The sequence below is a fragment of the Cylas formicarius genome, unplaced genomic scaffold (assembly GCF_029955315.1).
Source record: "Cylas formicarius isolate icCylForm1 unplaced genomic scaffold, icCylForm1.1 PGA_scaffold_1__22_contigs__length_36826433, whole genome shotgun sequence".
NCBI lineage: Eukaryota > Metazoa > Arthropoda > Insecta > Coleoptera > Brentidae > Cylas > Cylas formicarius.
Genome location: NW_026844264.1, coordinates 6656229 through 6671758, shown reverse-complemented (window position 1 = coordinate 6671758; position 15530 = coordinate 6656229). Strand labels below are relative to the sequence as shown.

Below are 15530 nucleotides of genomic sequence, written 5' to 3'. Positions count from 1 at the left end.
CTCTTAGTTACATTACCAGCAATCTTTTATACAAATCTCTAATCTTGGTTTGTGGTCTAGAAGAAAAATTACTTTTTAATAGAATACTAAATTAATAATTCGGTTACCCCAATGTTATCGCCAATATGACGCCTGTCATGTGGTGAAGTGCCAAGTTTACCAAATGTCATCGATTGTTTTGGTAAACCAGTTTTTGTCAAAGTTCGTAAAAATTGAAACCAAACGCGATGTGATGTAGTATTATTAACAGCAATAATGGCTAGTTTAATGCTCAAGAAATCTCCTAACGTTTGTTAGTTGCTCAGTTTTATTTACAATATGCGAGGGCAAATCATCAATTACTCATTATGGGAAATTTTTATTGGTTTTATTGTAGTTGGATACGCAGCGGTGGACTTGGTACCATGTGATAGAAGTCGAAGGGTGTTTACCTCTTCGTGGGGCGTCATCAGTGATGGCCCCGTTGGCTCGAATTACACGCAAGATAGTCATTGTGAATGGTTGATCAAAGCAAATGAATCTGATAAGTTTATTTCCCTAAGTTTCCGAAGTATGGGTACCGAATGCTCCTATGATTATGTATTCGTTTATGATGGAGATTCGTTCTCTTCCCCTTTACTGGGAAGTTTTAGTGGCAAAACTGAACCTCAACAAGTTGTTGCCTCGTCAGGGTACATGCTTGTGTTGCTTTATAGTGACACAAATTATGTTCTAGATGGTTTTCGGGCGGAATTTTCAATAACTGATTGTCCGAATAATTGCTCTTATCAAGGTGTCTGCTATAACCATCAATGTATTTGTGATAGTAACGAATGGGGTGGAGTGGATTGTTCTCGAAGGTTGTGCCCTGGCAATTGTGGACGCCAGCTTGGTCATGGACACTGTGAACAGGGTAGATGCGTGTGCCGTTCTGGATACTCGGGACACGCCTGTGATTTATATGAAAATGAGGCTGTAGGCAATAAATGGCATTGGCTCTCACATTCCGAAGGAGGGCTGCAACCTCGTGCAGCCCATTCCGCTGTATATATAGAAATGACTGACTCTCTCTATGTTTTTGGAGGATATAATCTTAATAATATTATGGGTAGCTTAGAGGTGTACAATTTCCAAACTAGTACTTGGCGTGATGAAAACGGCAATGTTATATCTGATAAAAATCTCCTAAATATAGAACCTAGCTCAATAGCTAAGCTTATAGAACATGCCGGGCCTGATTGGGAACAAAAATGGGGTATAAATAGTAAAACGTCGTTTCTCAGAAATTTGCTTTATGCTGTCAGTGAAAATTCTACACATTATAGAAGACGACAGAGACATAGCCGGATAAATGATGAACACAAGCCAGAAGCAAGGTATGGCCATGCATCATGCTCCATAGCAAATGGCTTTGTCATATTCGGTGGGAAGATGAAAGATGGGAGTTTGGCCAATGATCTGTGGTATTATGATGTACAAACTCGCAAGTGGCGCTTGCGTGCGAAATATTCGAATATAACACCACCCCATCTCACTCGTCACACCCTCACATGTGCCAATGGGATCATCTACTTATTTGGCGGTAGTACGTCGGATGGTGAATTTTCCTCGAAATTGTTCAGTATAAAATTATCACCGGATGAAACTGAGGAGTGGGAGGAAGTGAAACTGAGGGGAGGGAAGCAGTTGGACGTCAGAGTAGTGGCTCACTCCACCGTATATCACTCGCCGACAAACTCGCTTATAGTTTATGGTGGCATAGTGGCTGGAGTTGCTAGGTAAGAAAGATATTGGCATTAAAAAGGAGATATATCATTAAATCCATGTGGAAATGCACTAAAAAATGTCTGACTCACCATAAATTAATTGATAATTCAATCAGCGGTAATTTTGAAAAGCTCGATTGCGACTTATCTCCTTTTTCGTTGACACACACAGTAATATTTTCATTGAACAAAAATAATTTTATTGTCTTTGGCATTGAAGGGTTTATTAGGGTGGGAGAAGTTTTTTCAGCAGCTTGTTCCCCGGTGTAATCACAACAAATAGAGAAGCGACAAATGCTCATTTTTATTCTTTATTCTTCTAGGTTTTTTGAAGTTAGTTTAATTGAAGTGTAGAGATAAAACCTTATTTAGGCTTGGATTGGACTACAGGATGACTCACCTGCAATTTATACAGTTTCCACATTCCACAATTTTACAACGTTTTCTTTAATACAAATACTGTCCATAGGTACACCAATGGCCATCCACTTGTGTTACGTGTAAAGAAAGAGAAATAAAATACATAAATCTTTAGTGAGTCAGGAGAAAAGACATTAAAAGACTGATAAGTGTCTTTGATTAGTAATTAAAGTTATGAGTACAAATTTACCAGGATTCATAGTGAAGATCTAAAAATCATGAAGATAATTATTTCATAAGTATTTAATTCATCATTTATTACATCTATCATATAATAAAAAATAATATTGTAAAAGTACAGGAATCCACATGATAATGCACTCAATCGCTGCTTCCTTAAATAATATTTTAATGAGTAATAAATAAATAGAAGGGGTACTTATTAGTCGCGAAATGAAAATTATATTAAAGAGTAATAAAAAATATCGTATTTATAAATTTCAAACAGGAAATTATTTTAATAAGCAATAAAAAAATATCGGCACGTATTTATATAGGGTATCCCACAACATGACTGCCTTAGCTTGGGAATGTGTTGCTGGGGTGATTTCACGTTAAAAATGTGAAATGAACATAAAGGTCATTTAAAAAGAATCGGCTTTATCCAATGAATTGCTCCAGTATTACGTTTGGCAGTTAATATTATTTGTATTAATATTATATTATTAAACTTCAATTGAATTAATTTTGCATATTTATTTTCGTGTATTATATTGAAATACAATGTGCCATCATTCATTTTGTTTATGGATTGTGTATTGCAAACTGACGAGCGGCAGTTAATGCATTTCTTCGACGATTTACCACTCGTAGTGTGCCCTGTAGAACTGTTTTGCAATGTACATCGATGTTTCAGAGAAACAGGCAAGTTTCTTACAGCTACTCCTGAATGTTCCGTTCGACAGCAATTTGCTACGATTGATCGCACTAGTACTAGGGTTTGAAGAACAGGTACCTATCATAGGCCGGATGAGAGTGTGAAGAACGTTACACATTTTCGGTTTGTGTCCGTACCACATCTTACCTGTACAAGCTTTAAAACTGGATAATGTTCCTCTTAATAGAAGATAACGAATGTGGTCTTAGCACGATGGCACACCTCATTTTGGTCGATAAGTAACAGACTTTCTTAATCAAAATTATACAAGCCGGTGGATTGGAACAAGTTCACAATTCTTTGGTCAGCAAGGTCACCTGACATTAATCTTTTCAATTACTTTTTATGGGGAAGACTGAAAACTTTAGTTTATAAAGAAAGTATTGAAAACAGAGAACAACTGATAGCTAGAATTATGGATGCCGCAGAAACTATTCATGCTGACCCTGAGACTGTTAGCAGAGCTACCACTTCAATTCTTAGAAAAGCTACACTATACAGTAAATATAAATAAATAAGAAATAATAAAATATAAAATAAAGGGGTTTCTTTTAATTGGTCTTTAAAATTTCAAATGCTTGTACCTCAGTTAGAACAGAGTTCCGGGATATGTTCATTTGATATTTTTAACTTGAAATCACCCCAGCAACACACTCCAACCTATATCAGTAGTGTAATATAAACCTTAAATACAGTACATAAATAAATAATAGAGTAATACAGAAAACATTTTATATACTTTCAGAATGCTAATTGACAATTATTTTAATAATCAATAAAAAAATGACATTTTGTGTTTATAAAATGATTTTAATGAGTAATAAATAATAAAATTATTGTTACATACTTATAAATCGCGAATTGAAAATTATTTTGATAAATAATAAAATATCGTCCTCTAGTTACAAATTATAAACTGAAAATTATTCGACAATCGCAAATTGATTTTTTTAGTGAGTAATGCAATAAAATCGCGAATTGAAAATTATTTTAATGAGCAATAAGAAAAATATCTTCCCGAACTTATGAGCCATAGACCGAACATTATTTTTACGAGTAATTTAAATAACAAAAAGTTGGAAAACTTGCCCATTTCTTGTTAGTTTTTTTAATTTGAAAATTGAAAAAAAGTATGTCACTATTGTAATTTCAAGAAAATGGATGTCATTTTGAAAACACTATTAGAGTTTATTCAAAATACAAAGATATCAGAAAATGTGGTGTCCACAGGAGTTTTCCAACTAATCCAAAATTGACAAGTGCTCCAAATTTTTGTTATCTACTACCCCCAACTTTTCTTTTTAATTTCAATTTATTTAAACTTTTTTTTTAAGTTTTCAATTTAAATTTATTTTTCAATTTATGTGTGTTAAAACCCAAAATTAACTAATTTATGAAATTACAAACCTACAATAATTCAATTCTAATTAAAATCAGAAAAGCTAAACTAACTAAACTATTAAGATTAAGCATACTAGCCAAACGTGGAAGAGTTTTCTAGAATATAGTTTTGGACCCCTCCAGAAAATATCTTTTTTCTTTTAAATTTTTTTTTTTAATTTTCCTTACACATACGAAAGTAGATTATTAAATTTTGGCCCTAAATAAATTATTCTCTGCTGATTACTCGATTACTTTTAAGGACGATAACATTTCTGTGAATATTAGCCCTAGTTTCATCATTATGGTTGATTAAACATCTAGTGATGCGAAACAAAAACGTATTACTTTAAGAATATAATCTTACCTATTTTAGTAAATTTGTTTATTGCATTTGGTAATTAAAGCTGTTTTGTAACTATTAAGACATGACTTCGGAAGTCGCAAATTGGATGTAACCTTTTTGTAGAAAACCAGTATATAGACCTATTTTCATGTTATTTTCTTTGCTACGAATATTTTTAAGCCATCTTTAGAAATATATATATATATATATATATATATATATATATATATATATATATATATATATATATATATATATATATATATATATATATATATATATATATATATATATATATATATATATATATATATATATATATATATATATATATATATATGTGTGTGTGTGTGTGTTCGAAGTGTTTTCGGAGCGCGAGCATTGAAGATGCCAAGTGAGATTTTGGCGAAACGTCTGCAGGATTCCAGTCGGATGCAGGATTCCAGTCGGATGCAGGATTCTAGTCGGAGTTCAACGAGCGAACGGATGATATCCCGGAATATAGTGTCATCACATTTTTCCATCCGTGAATCAATACGTGAGAATATATATATATATATATATATATATATATATATATATATATATATATACAGTGTGTCCAAGATAAGGATGCACAGCATGGGGATCTCGGAAACTATAAGAGATACAGTGTCGGTTAAATTAGACAAAAGTTGCGCCTTTTGATACCGAACAAGATCCCGTTTTACAAATTTGAAAATTCCAAGCCGTTCCGGAAATATCCGAGAAAAACCGAAATATTGCGATTTCGTTTTTATTATTTTTTAAAGCTATTTGAAAAGATATGAAAAAACGGAAAACACTTTTCCATTGGCACTTTTTAATCTCTCCAAATTGACGTTAACAAATTTTCATTACAGCGTTTCGATTCCATGGAACCACCATCAACTTTGATTTTTCTTATGGGACGGAAAAAAAGTACACACAGTATTAGGTTGTGCTTTTCATTGCGAATTCAACGATGTACGATACAATACGGTTACTTATGTTTTTATCCAGAAAAATGGCTTTTTAATACATTTCCAGTATTTTATTGTAGTAGGCCATGAGATCCGAACGATGAAAGGCAAAAGAAAATGGTTGACAAGTGTTCGAGTTAATGTGTTTATTTATTTACTAACTCTAACTGTTCATTTAACATAACAACTAAATCCAACAAGTTAATGAAAAACAAATTCTATAACAAATGTTCGAATAAATGACCTCCATTTTCTAGGCATAAGTACGCCCGTCTCACGGTAGACTCCAAAACACGACTTAACATTTCAGGAGTAATTTTATTAAACGCTGCTCGTACTGATTGACGTAATTGTTCCTCGTTGTCAAAACATTCTTTGAATACCTCATTTTTTATGTAACCCCATAAGAAAAAGTCCAAGGGAGTTAAGTCCGGGGACCTTGGAGGCCAAGGTGTTTCACTGTAAGTCCCAATGTATTTTCCATCAAGCCGTTCAGTTAAATATTGGCGAACTTCTCTGGAGTTATGGGCTGGGGCACCATCTTGTTGGAACCAGCAGCCTTGCACAGCGCCTAGCGGTAAATCATCTAAGGCATCTTCTAAATCGTGCCTCAAGATGTCAAGGTACCGCTCGGAAGTTAAGGAATTATTATAGAAAATAGGGCCTATAATCTTGCTACCAAAAATCCCACACCAAATATTAAACCCAAAGCGAACTTGATGTCTGGATAGTCTATTAACACGTGGATTTTGTTGCGACCAATAGTGTGTATTGCGCCTGTTATAAATACCGTTATTGGTCACCATACTTTCATCAGACCAAATCACTTTATATGGAAAATTAAAACTCTCATCACACATCCTGGTATACCACTCACAAAAATGTCTACGTCGTTCGTCGTCACCCGGTTTTAATCCTTGACATATTCTGAATTTGTAAGGCTTAAATTCATTTTTCCTTAAAATAAACTGAGCTGTAGATTTAGCTACCCCATTCTGGTCTTCAATTTCTCTGGTAGAAGTTTGTGGATTTTCCATAACAGATTGTAGAACAATGTATTGGTTTTCTTCATTGGAAGGTTTTTGTCGGGATAATGCAGGCTTCTTAAATGATCCATATTCTTTCAGATTAAATAACAAACGCCGAAAAATACTCTTGTCAGGTTGTCTCCGCTCTGGGTATTTGTTAGAATACATACGCTCGGCTTCCACACAATTTCTTTGGCATCAGATGTAGCAAGACAGCATATCACATTTTTCTTCGTTTGTAAAATTACCTCCCTCCATTGTAGAACAAAATAAATTAGAAAAAGACAACAACAATAAAAATACAAAACAATAACTAAAGGAATAAACTTATGATCGACTGATAATAAAGACAAATAACATTAATATGTCATTGAAATTGACTGGATGTCATTTTGTCATGGCCTACTCCATTTAAATGCTGAAATGTATTAAAAATCCATTTTTCTGGATAGAAACATAAGTAACCATATTGTATCGTACATCATTGAATTCGCAATGAAAAGCACAACCTAATACTGTGTGTACTTTTTTTCCGTCCCATAAGAAAAATCAAAGTTGATGGTGGTTCCATGGAATCGAAACGCTGTAATGAAAATTTGTTAACGTCAATTTGGAGAGATTAAAAAGTGCCAATGGAAAAGTGTTTTCCGTTTTTTCATATCTTTTCAAATAGCTTTAAAAAATAATAAAAACGAAATCGCAATATTTCGGTTTTTCTCGGATATTTCCGGAACGGCTTGGAATTTTCAAATTTGTAAAACGGGATCTTGTTCGGTATCAAAATGCGCAACTTTTGTCTAATTTAACCGACACTGTATCTCTTATAGTTTCCGAGATCCCCATGCTGTGCATCCTTATCTTGGACACACTGTATATATATATATATATATATATATATATATATATATATATATATATATATATATATATATATATATATATATATATTCTCGTATTGATTCACGGATGGAAAAATGTGATGACACTATACTCCGGGATATCATCCGTTCGTTTGTTGAACTCCGACTGAAATCCTGCAGATGGTTCGCCAAGATCTCACTTGGGATCTTCAATGCTCGTGCTCCGAAAACACTTCGAACACCCAGCAACTTCGATTGGCGTCGGGTCTTATCCTTTCCTTTCTGATTCTTTCTTTCTTTTTTTTTCCTTTTCTTTCTGATTCTTTCCTTCTTTTTTTTTAGTTATAAGATTAGTAGATTTAAGATTAGTTTCTACATCCCCTGGTATATATGTTGGATGATTTATATTTAGTATTTCCTGTAATTGGGTCATGTTACATGTTGGAAACAAAGTGCTGTTATTATTATTATTATTATTATTAAAAATATCGCCTGTAAGTATAAATCGGAAAATGCTTTTTTAAAGAGTAATAAAGTAAAAATCATTTTAGTGAACAATAAAGCGTAAATTCAATATTCTTTAATATCTAACAAAATCCTAACAAGCTAACCAAAAATATCAAATAAGCATATTTTGTTGTTTACATATATCGAATCAAAAATATTTTCAGATTTTCGAAGTTGTCGGACAGGATGTTCGCCTTTCAATTAGATAATCGCCATTGGTCGGAGATCCACTACACTCGAGAGCATCTAAGGGAGAAGTTTGTGCCAAGGGAGAGGGCCTTCCACACCGCTAACATTTTCGGTAATTACCTTGTGGTATTCGGAGGTTACTCGCACCGCCACAACAAAGAGGAAATATGTTACGACAATCAAATGTACCTTTACCATTTGGGCTGTCATACATGGGTAAACCCGGACATATTGGGCAAACACAACGAATCGCGCTACCCCAAGCACCAGGGAGTCTTTGCACACGCCTCGAGCGTCAGGAACGGTAAACATCGCCGTTACTTTAACCAACCGCGTTTTTAATACGACCGATACTTTTCAGGGAATACCTTATTACTGGTGGGCGGTTATCACGGAAACGTAAACGGCGATCTCTTAGCCTACGTTGTACCACCGATGATCGCGTCTCGCTGGGGTGAGTCCTACGATCCGGAAACCACCTGCGTAAGACATCGCAACTATGCGGAATGCTCGGCCGATCCCGAGTGTGGTTGGTGTTCCGCTGACGAACAGTGTTACGGCAGAACCATCGGCGCCAATTGTACCACAAACCTTCAAACTACCAGATGCCCGGGCGTCTGTCCCACCCTGGGAGATTGCCACTCCTGCCTCATACACGGCCACGTGTACCCCAACAAGACCCACCTGGTGTCTGCCGCACACAAATTAGGATTGGAAGAGTGCACGTGGTGCGTGCAGAACGCCAGATGTCACCACAAGGACGACAATTACGGAGTCTGCGGTCTTCAGGAAGACAGTCCCAGTCAGATACCCGGTTGGTGGGGCTCCAAGGGAACCGAGGTCATCAAACCGGAACAGTGCAGGGAGTTCGACATGAGACCCGGCCTCACCTTCGTCAAGTACAATTATCCCGTGAACCTCACCCAGCCTGACCACGTCGCGATCATTAACGCGACGACCGTTGATTTCAACAGCGCCTCCAGTCCTCAATTGAGGGCGGACTACGTCACGGGCGGCGAGATGATCGCTCGCCTGCTCGGTTTCCTGAGGCTGCCCCAAATGTGGCAGGAAATGCTCAACGTCTGCATAAGCTACTGCTCGGCGACGTTGACCTTGGCCGATAACATGATCGCGAACGTTTCCGCGGAGCAAACGCACTGCAAGTCATTCAAGTGGCCTGGTAACTCTTCCGATAAGATATCCGTCGATTTCCGGTCCACCAAAACGATCAACTTGATATACAGTACGCACCAGCAGAGCAAAATGGAATTGCAACATTACAAAGAGATAGACGAGACTCCGAAAGTGTTCACGTTCGAGTATCTCGAACCGTATTCAAACGGTACCTGCGACCAGTACCAAAACTGCCTCCATTGTCTGACGGATTCCCACTGCGGGTGGTGCGAGTTGACCAATTCGTGTCAGTCGCGGTTAAAGGACGAAAAGGAGACCTGCTCGCACGACGGCGACTGGAAATTTTTAACGCTGCAGCCCAGTTCCTGTTCCAATTGCTCAAACTACATATCATGCGAGTCGTGTATCGTCACTAACCTGTGCGAGTGGTGGGTGGAGGAAGCCAAGTGCACGAGGATTGGGCAAAAGTCCAAAGCCGCTACGACCTTGGACCAGTGCCCGACTCCCTGCTACCAACGCTCAGGCTGCGAGTCCTGCCTCAACAGGAAAGGGCGCTGCGTCTGGTGTCAGGCCACGCAGCAGTGTTTCAGTTTTTCAGTCTACACCAGCGAGTATCAGTTCGGTTTATGTCGCGAATGGCTCGACCAAGCTTTCCCGCTAATAACCACCCACGAGAACAGCTCAATCACTCCTAAAATCCAAGAGCAATGCAAGTCATGCTCGATGCACTCGAATTGCTCGACGTGTCTCGGTTCGTTGAGCTGCGGCTGGTGCTACAGCTCGTCGAACCCGATGACCGGGGCGTGCGTCCAAGGCGACTTTAACAACCCCCACGTCAATTGCACCGAAATATTAGACGGGCAACAGGCCAAGTGGGCGTACGCCCAGTGTCCTGACGTCGACGAGTGCGGATTGGGTCTCCACGATTGCCACACCCACGCCATCTGTACCAACACCGACGGTTCGTTTAATTGTCACTGCAAGAAGGGTTACATCGGTGACGGTCGCACATCTTGCGTGCGCACTTGTTACAATGTGTGCGAGCACGGCAAATGTCAGGGAGAGCCGGACTACGCGTGCAAGTGCGACGTCGGTTGGTACGGTGAGGACTGCTCGAAAAACTGCGGATGCAACAATCACTCGGCCTGTCCTAGAGGCTACCAGATCTGCGACGAGTGTCAGGATTACACCATGGGCGAGTTTTGTCAGGACTGTCGTCCAGGAAGTTACGGCAACGCAACCGCGGACCAAGGTTAGTTTTTTGCTCACTTTAGTTAAAAAAAAGTGATAAAAACTGTTAACTTTATTTATTAAAAAGTATAAACAGATTTGGGGTTTCTTAAATCATTGAATTTTTTTCTATGAAGCCGACTATTTTATTCCATTCACTTATTATGAGTCTTAAAAGTCCACTTTTCGTCCAGCATTATTCCCAAATCTCGAATCTCCGCCCTTTGCTCTAGGTTGGTGTTATTGTATGTGGAGTTTATTGTAACCATATTGTTTCAAGCGCAGAAGGTCTTCAAGATTTAGACAGTCATCGGGTCTCAATTTTGGTGTATAGTTTCAAGTCATCGTTGACGAGTAGTATTTTACATTGTTGGAAACATTTTTGTATTGTATTATATTATATTATAAAAAACAGAGGGCCAAGATATGTAAATTTTGATAGGTTTTAAAAATAATTGGTTTAAAATAATAAACATAATAGTTATGAGTGAAATGTCAACTTTGGATCAAACTGTCAAGAAAAACACTTGTGGGATATGATCCACAATGAGTTTCACCAAAAAGGGAATAAACATAATATTTATTTAAAAATTTTCCAGCTGTCAGGTACTGGCCCCGTGTTACATCATATGTGATGTCAAAAAACTCTGATTTGTATCTGTCAACTGACATTTTTCCTTTTCTGTCACTAATATAAGAGCTGGGTGATAGAGTGGTTAAAATTCGGCAGCTAAACAATGACTTAACTCCGCCCTTCGGAAAAATATAATAATAATAACTTTTATTTATTTATTTATTATTTAAGTAACGAGTACATTCACTGACATGACCGTCAGAATTGACAAACGTCAAAATTCAAGCCGTGGAAAATATCTCCGAAAGCATCCGATCACTTCCAAAATTGCGTATTTTAGAGAAGGGAGTAGAAAAAAAATGTATAAAGGGCAGGCATAAGGAGTATATAAAAATAGATAAATAAAAAGATAGAGAAAAAATAGTGATGAGAAAATGAAACGATTGAATGTTATTGTTTGACCACACCACTGACTAGAAGGCTTATTTTTTACTAATAAGTCTTTTACCTTTTTTTTATTAAGACAGTTTTCTGCATGAAATTAGGTCTTAAGTTAACTTTACTTCTTCTTTTCTTCAAAAAGGTTTTGCAAAATATGTTTGCTAGGCAAAATCAAAATCCTGTTACTGATAATTACTGAATACTGAATACTAAATTCTAGCTTAGATTAGTCGAACCAGTAAAGTGTTATTAGGAGTTTTAGATAAACTATCGATTCCGTTTTTTGGCATTTAATTTTAAATTTCTCTGCAAATACCGGTTTTATCCTTCCTTCCATACCCGAACATCCGAAGGACAAAGCACTGCTAGAACTGTTAGACAGCACCTAAACGCCAAGTGATACATCAGACCCAGCGCAAGTCGATCCGCTAAGCTGTTGACAACAATTTACTATCTGACTTAGTAGTCTGACAACGCTTGCGATTAACTCAGCCTATGACCAATTAGCAAAAATGTTTTTGCTCCGGAGACAGTCTGGACAGAAGCATGTGTGTGTCTATTCTCGATTCAATTAGCAGAAGCCGAAAGTGCACTTTTTTCTTAATAGAACTTTACGTGGTTGTCTTTTCTTGTGGACAGGATGCCAGAAATGCGATTGCAACGGTCACGGGAACATAGACCAGGGCGAGTGCGATCGGGAAACGGGAGTTTGCTTCTGCGAAGACAACACGGAAGGTGACCATTGCGAAAAATGCCGGCCGAACTATTCAGGTGACCCCAGAGACGGTAAACAGTGCTACTACCAGTGCGAAGCGCGAGGCTTCCTGAGCGAACCCAAAGGCCAAGGAATCAGTTCCATGCAGTACTACGTCCCGCCGTGGGGCGGGCCTCCTATTAGGGAATGTTTGTGGATCATCAAACCCGACGTAGAATTCGGAACTCCGATTATTCAGTTGCAGGTGGGTTGGTTGCTGCGTTACTTCCTCCATTTCTAATTTTTAACTCCTAGAGACTGCCCAATAGAATGTGTTTTATATTTTGTGGTGGGGATAAATGTAACACCATACAACGTTTGTTCATATCTTAAAGTAAAATATTGTATCTAATGACTATTTTGGCGTTTGGTATTTACTGCATATCTTATCGCGTCTCTAAATGAGGCAATTGGTTTTCACAAACGTTTCAGATGAATGCGTCTCAATTGAATGTCACTTGCGGAGAAAACGCGGTCTATGTATACGACGGGTTGCCGGAGTTGGTGGATATGGGTAGCCAGAGTGCGTTGTCAGCCGTGTTTTGCACCGAAGAAGCCTTGTCGACCACCATAGTTGAATCGAAAACGGGTAATTAAAATTCATCATCCTATAATTAGACAATATTTTGTATACACCGTGAGTTTAACATTGCTGCGTCATCACATTTAGCTCCGCCCTTATTATCACCTGACAACAACGACGTTTCAATTTCTGAGACGTTATCGTTAAGTTTATTAACTATAAATAAGTTTTATAACGGCAACAAACTTACCAAAATATATTATAAAAACTATTATAAACTTGGCTACTAACAGTATTTATAAAACCAATCAAAAAACAACTGTTTCTCTATTTTATTTCATGTTCGAGTCATTGTATTTTGCTTTTACTCTATAGTTGATTGTAATTGATTATTACTTTGAAATTTTTATGAAAATGTCTTAGCAAATGTTACAACAACCCAAAAACTGAACTTTTGCTTGAGCCACATAACTTTTTTTGAGCACTCAAAATGTATAAAATAATTTTCTATTTTGCCCTTTTTAAAACTAACTTTGTTAAGAACCTAAAAAATAAAATCGTCTCATGATTTTTTTTGCAATTAAAATATTAAAATAATAAATTTTTCAAAAAATAAGTGAAGGTATTTATGTGAATCCGGAAAAAATAACCATAACCATTGTGAGCTGCGATTTTTTAAAACTTATATTTTTTCCAAATAAAATTAAACACGTTGGAAACTTCTATAAAACTTACCTAGGTGTTTTCTAGCAATATTGTTCTTGCAACAAAAGCTAAATTTATTTTGAAACACTTACGGTTTTCTGAGTTAACAAAAATGTATTTATAAAAACCTTCATAACCGATATAAAATTAAAACTGACTGGAAAATCATTGAAAACTGCGAAAATGTCAAATGGCAATTATAACCTCACTTTTCAGTTTATTTATTGCCAAATATGCCTTTTAAAATTGTTCAAACCAAAAAAGTTTTGAATCTAAAAAAGAATGAAAAATGGAAACAAGTTGATTCGGGACCCAAATTCAGTGCCGAAACCTGATTTGGCAATATTTATTGAAAATTAAAAAAAGGTGCTTTAATTAATTTTGGCTTACTTTCGAGGAAATAGAGCGTTAATTAATTGGCAATTCTTAATTGTTATCCTCAGTTACCTCATTACAACTTTGGTTATCAAATAAGTCATTTAGCCAATTTCCCCTTTTGTCAACACATTTTTCTAAATCTAATTTCTTCCTGTCTTCATCGTGTTTTATACTAGAAGTATTTGCCAATATGATATTGTTCTAATAAAAAACTAAATATTGGTTTATGTCTTTTGGATTTTCTCTAATTTTGGTTAATTATCACTTTTTATAAAAAATGCTACTATATCTAATTTTTTGCCAATTGTTCTTAATATATAAATACATAACACATTCCTTACGATTCATAGCTAGCTGTCGAATATTTATTAGGTGCTTTAAAATATATAAGGATTATTACAGAATAAGCTATAAACCCCCTAAAATAAAAGTTTTCTAACCTGAACAATATTTAAAAAAAAGTTATTAGACTTCTTACAAAAATGGTAATACCAATGGGTTTTTTATAAAACTATAAAAACTGTTACAAAAGCTAAGGTTATAAATATAGGTCACCTTATAATAAATTTTTAACTACTAGTTACTGTTAGTTGGGTAGCCAAATTGATTTTTTAAATTTTTCGTTTTTAACTTTTTTCATTAATATACAATCTACTCCGCTGAGTTCAGGACGTAACCATGTTTAATAAACAGCCATTATCTAAGCTCACCCACACTTCATCTGTAACAAAACAAACCGAAGTTTGAATACGGGCGGTGTTTCAATCTTAGGTTACCTGACGGTACACTACAAACAAGGCCTGCCAAACGAGCACTTTAGCGCCATGTACAAAGTGATCAGTTGCGACAATTGCGAGGCACCTCGCGAGTGTCGCAACGGGCAGTGCGTCTGTCAAGAGGGGTTTGTCGGATTCGGCTGCGAAGAAAGTATTTGCCCGGGGAATTGCAGCAGCGCTTTGGGGCGGGGCACCTGTGACAAATCGTACGGTAGATGTCTGTGCAACGAGGGCTGGACCGGTCCCGCTTGTGATATCGAGTAAGTTCGGCTCTCGTATGGTTTTTATTATTTGAGTTATTAAAATGCATTTTTGCTTATTCATTATTTAAATCAGAATACACACTTAAAGATGTAATAAGAAATTAAAAATAAATAATTCTAAAGGAACCATTAAACAGAAAATGCATGATTCATTATTACAATTCTTTCTGCAGAAATCTTAAGCCATTACTATTGTATTAATGTATTTTGAGTAACTTTTTTTTTTGTTAGAAATCATTGTCATTTCTCGCAACTGAAAGTATTCTACCAGGAGTTGGAAGTTTTTCTGATATAGACCAATCAACAACTAATAGAGTCATTAATAAAGTTTCCCAAGCAATTGCAGGTATCCATGAAACTTGTATTTAATTATATTTAATTATCAAATATTGACAAAGATTTTTCTACATAAGCAGATAT

General features: G+C 36.4%; 1 protein-coding gene across 2 annotated transcripts in view; it reads left to right on the top strand.

The window, feature by feature from the left end:
- The first annotated feature begins 61 nt into the window (after window positions 1-61).
- Window positions 62-15530, top strand: part of LOC132696881 (multiple epidermal growth factor-like domains protein 8) — a 42194-nt gene continuing 26725 nt past the window's right edge. For both annotated transcript variants that reach the window (XM_060661977.1, XM_060661976.1), the window contains exons 1-6: window positions 62-1757; window positions 8308-8636; window positions 8694-10718; window positions 12351-12670; window positions 12898-13054; window positions 14843-15107. In XM_060661977.1, coding sequence (XP_060517960.1) covers window positions 319-1757; window positions 8308-8636; window positions 8694-10718; window positions 12351-12670; window positions 12898-13054; window positions 14843-15107 — 4535 coding nt within the window. In that variant the 5' untranslated portion in view covers window positions 62-318. The remainder of the gene's footprint in view (window positions 1758-8307; window positions 8637-8693; window positions 10719-12350; window positions 12671-12897; window positions 13055-14842; window positions 15108-15530) is intronic.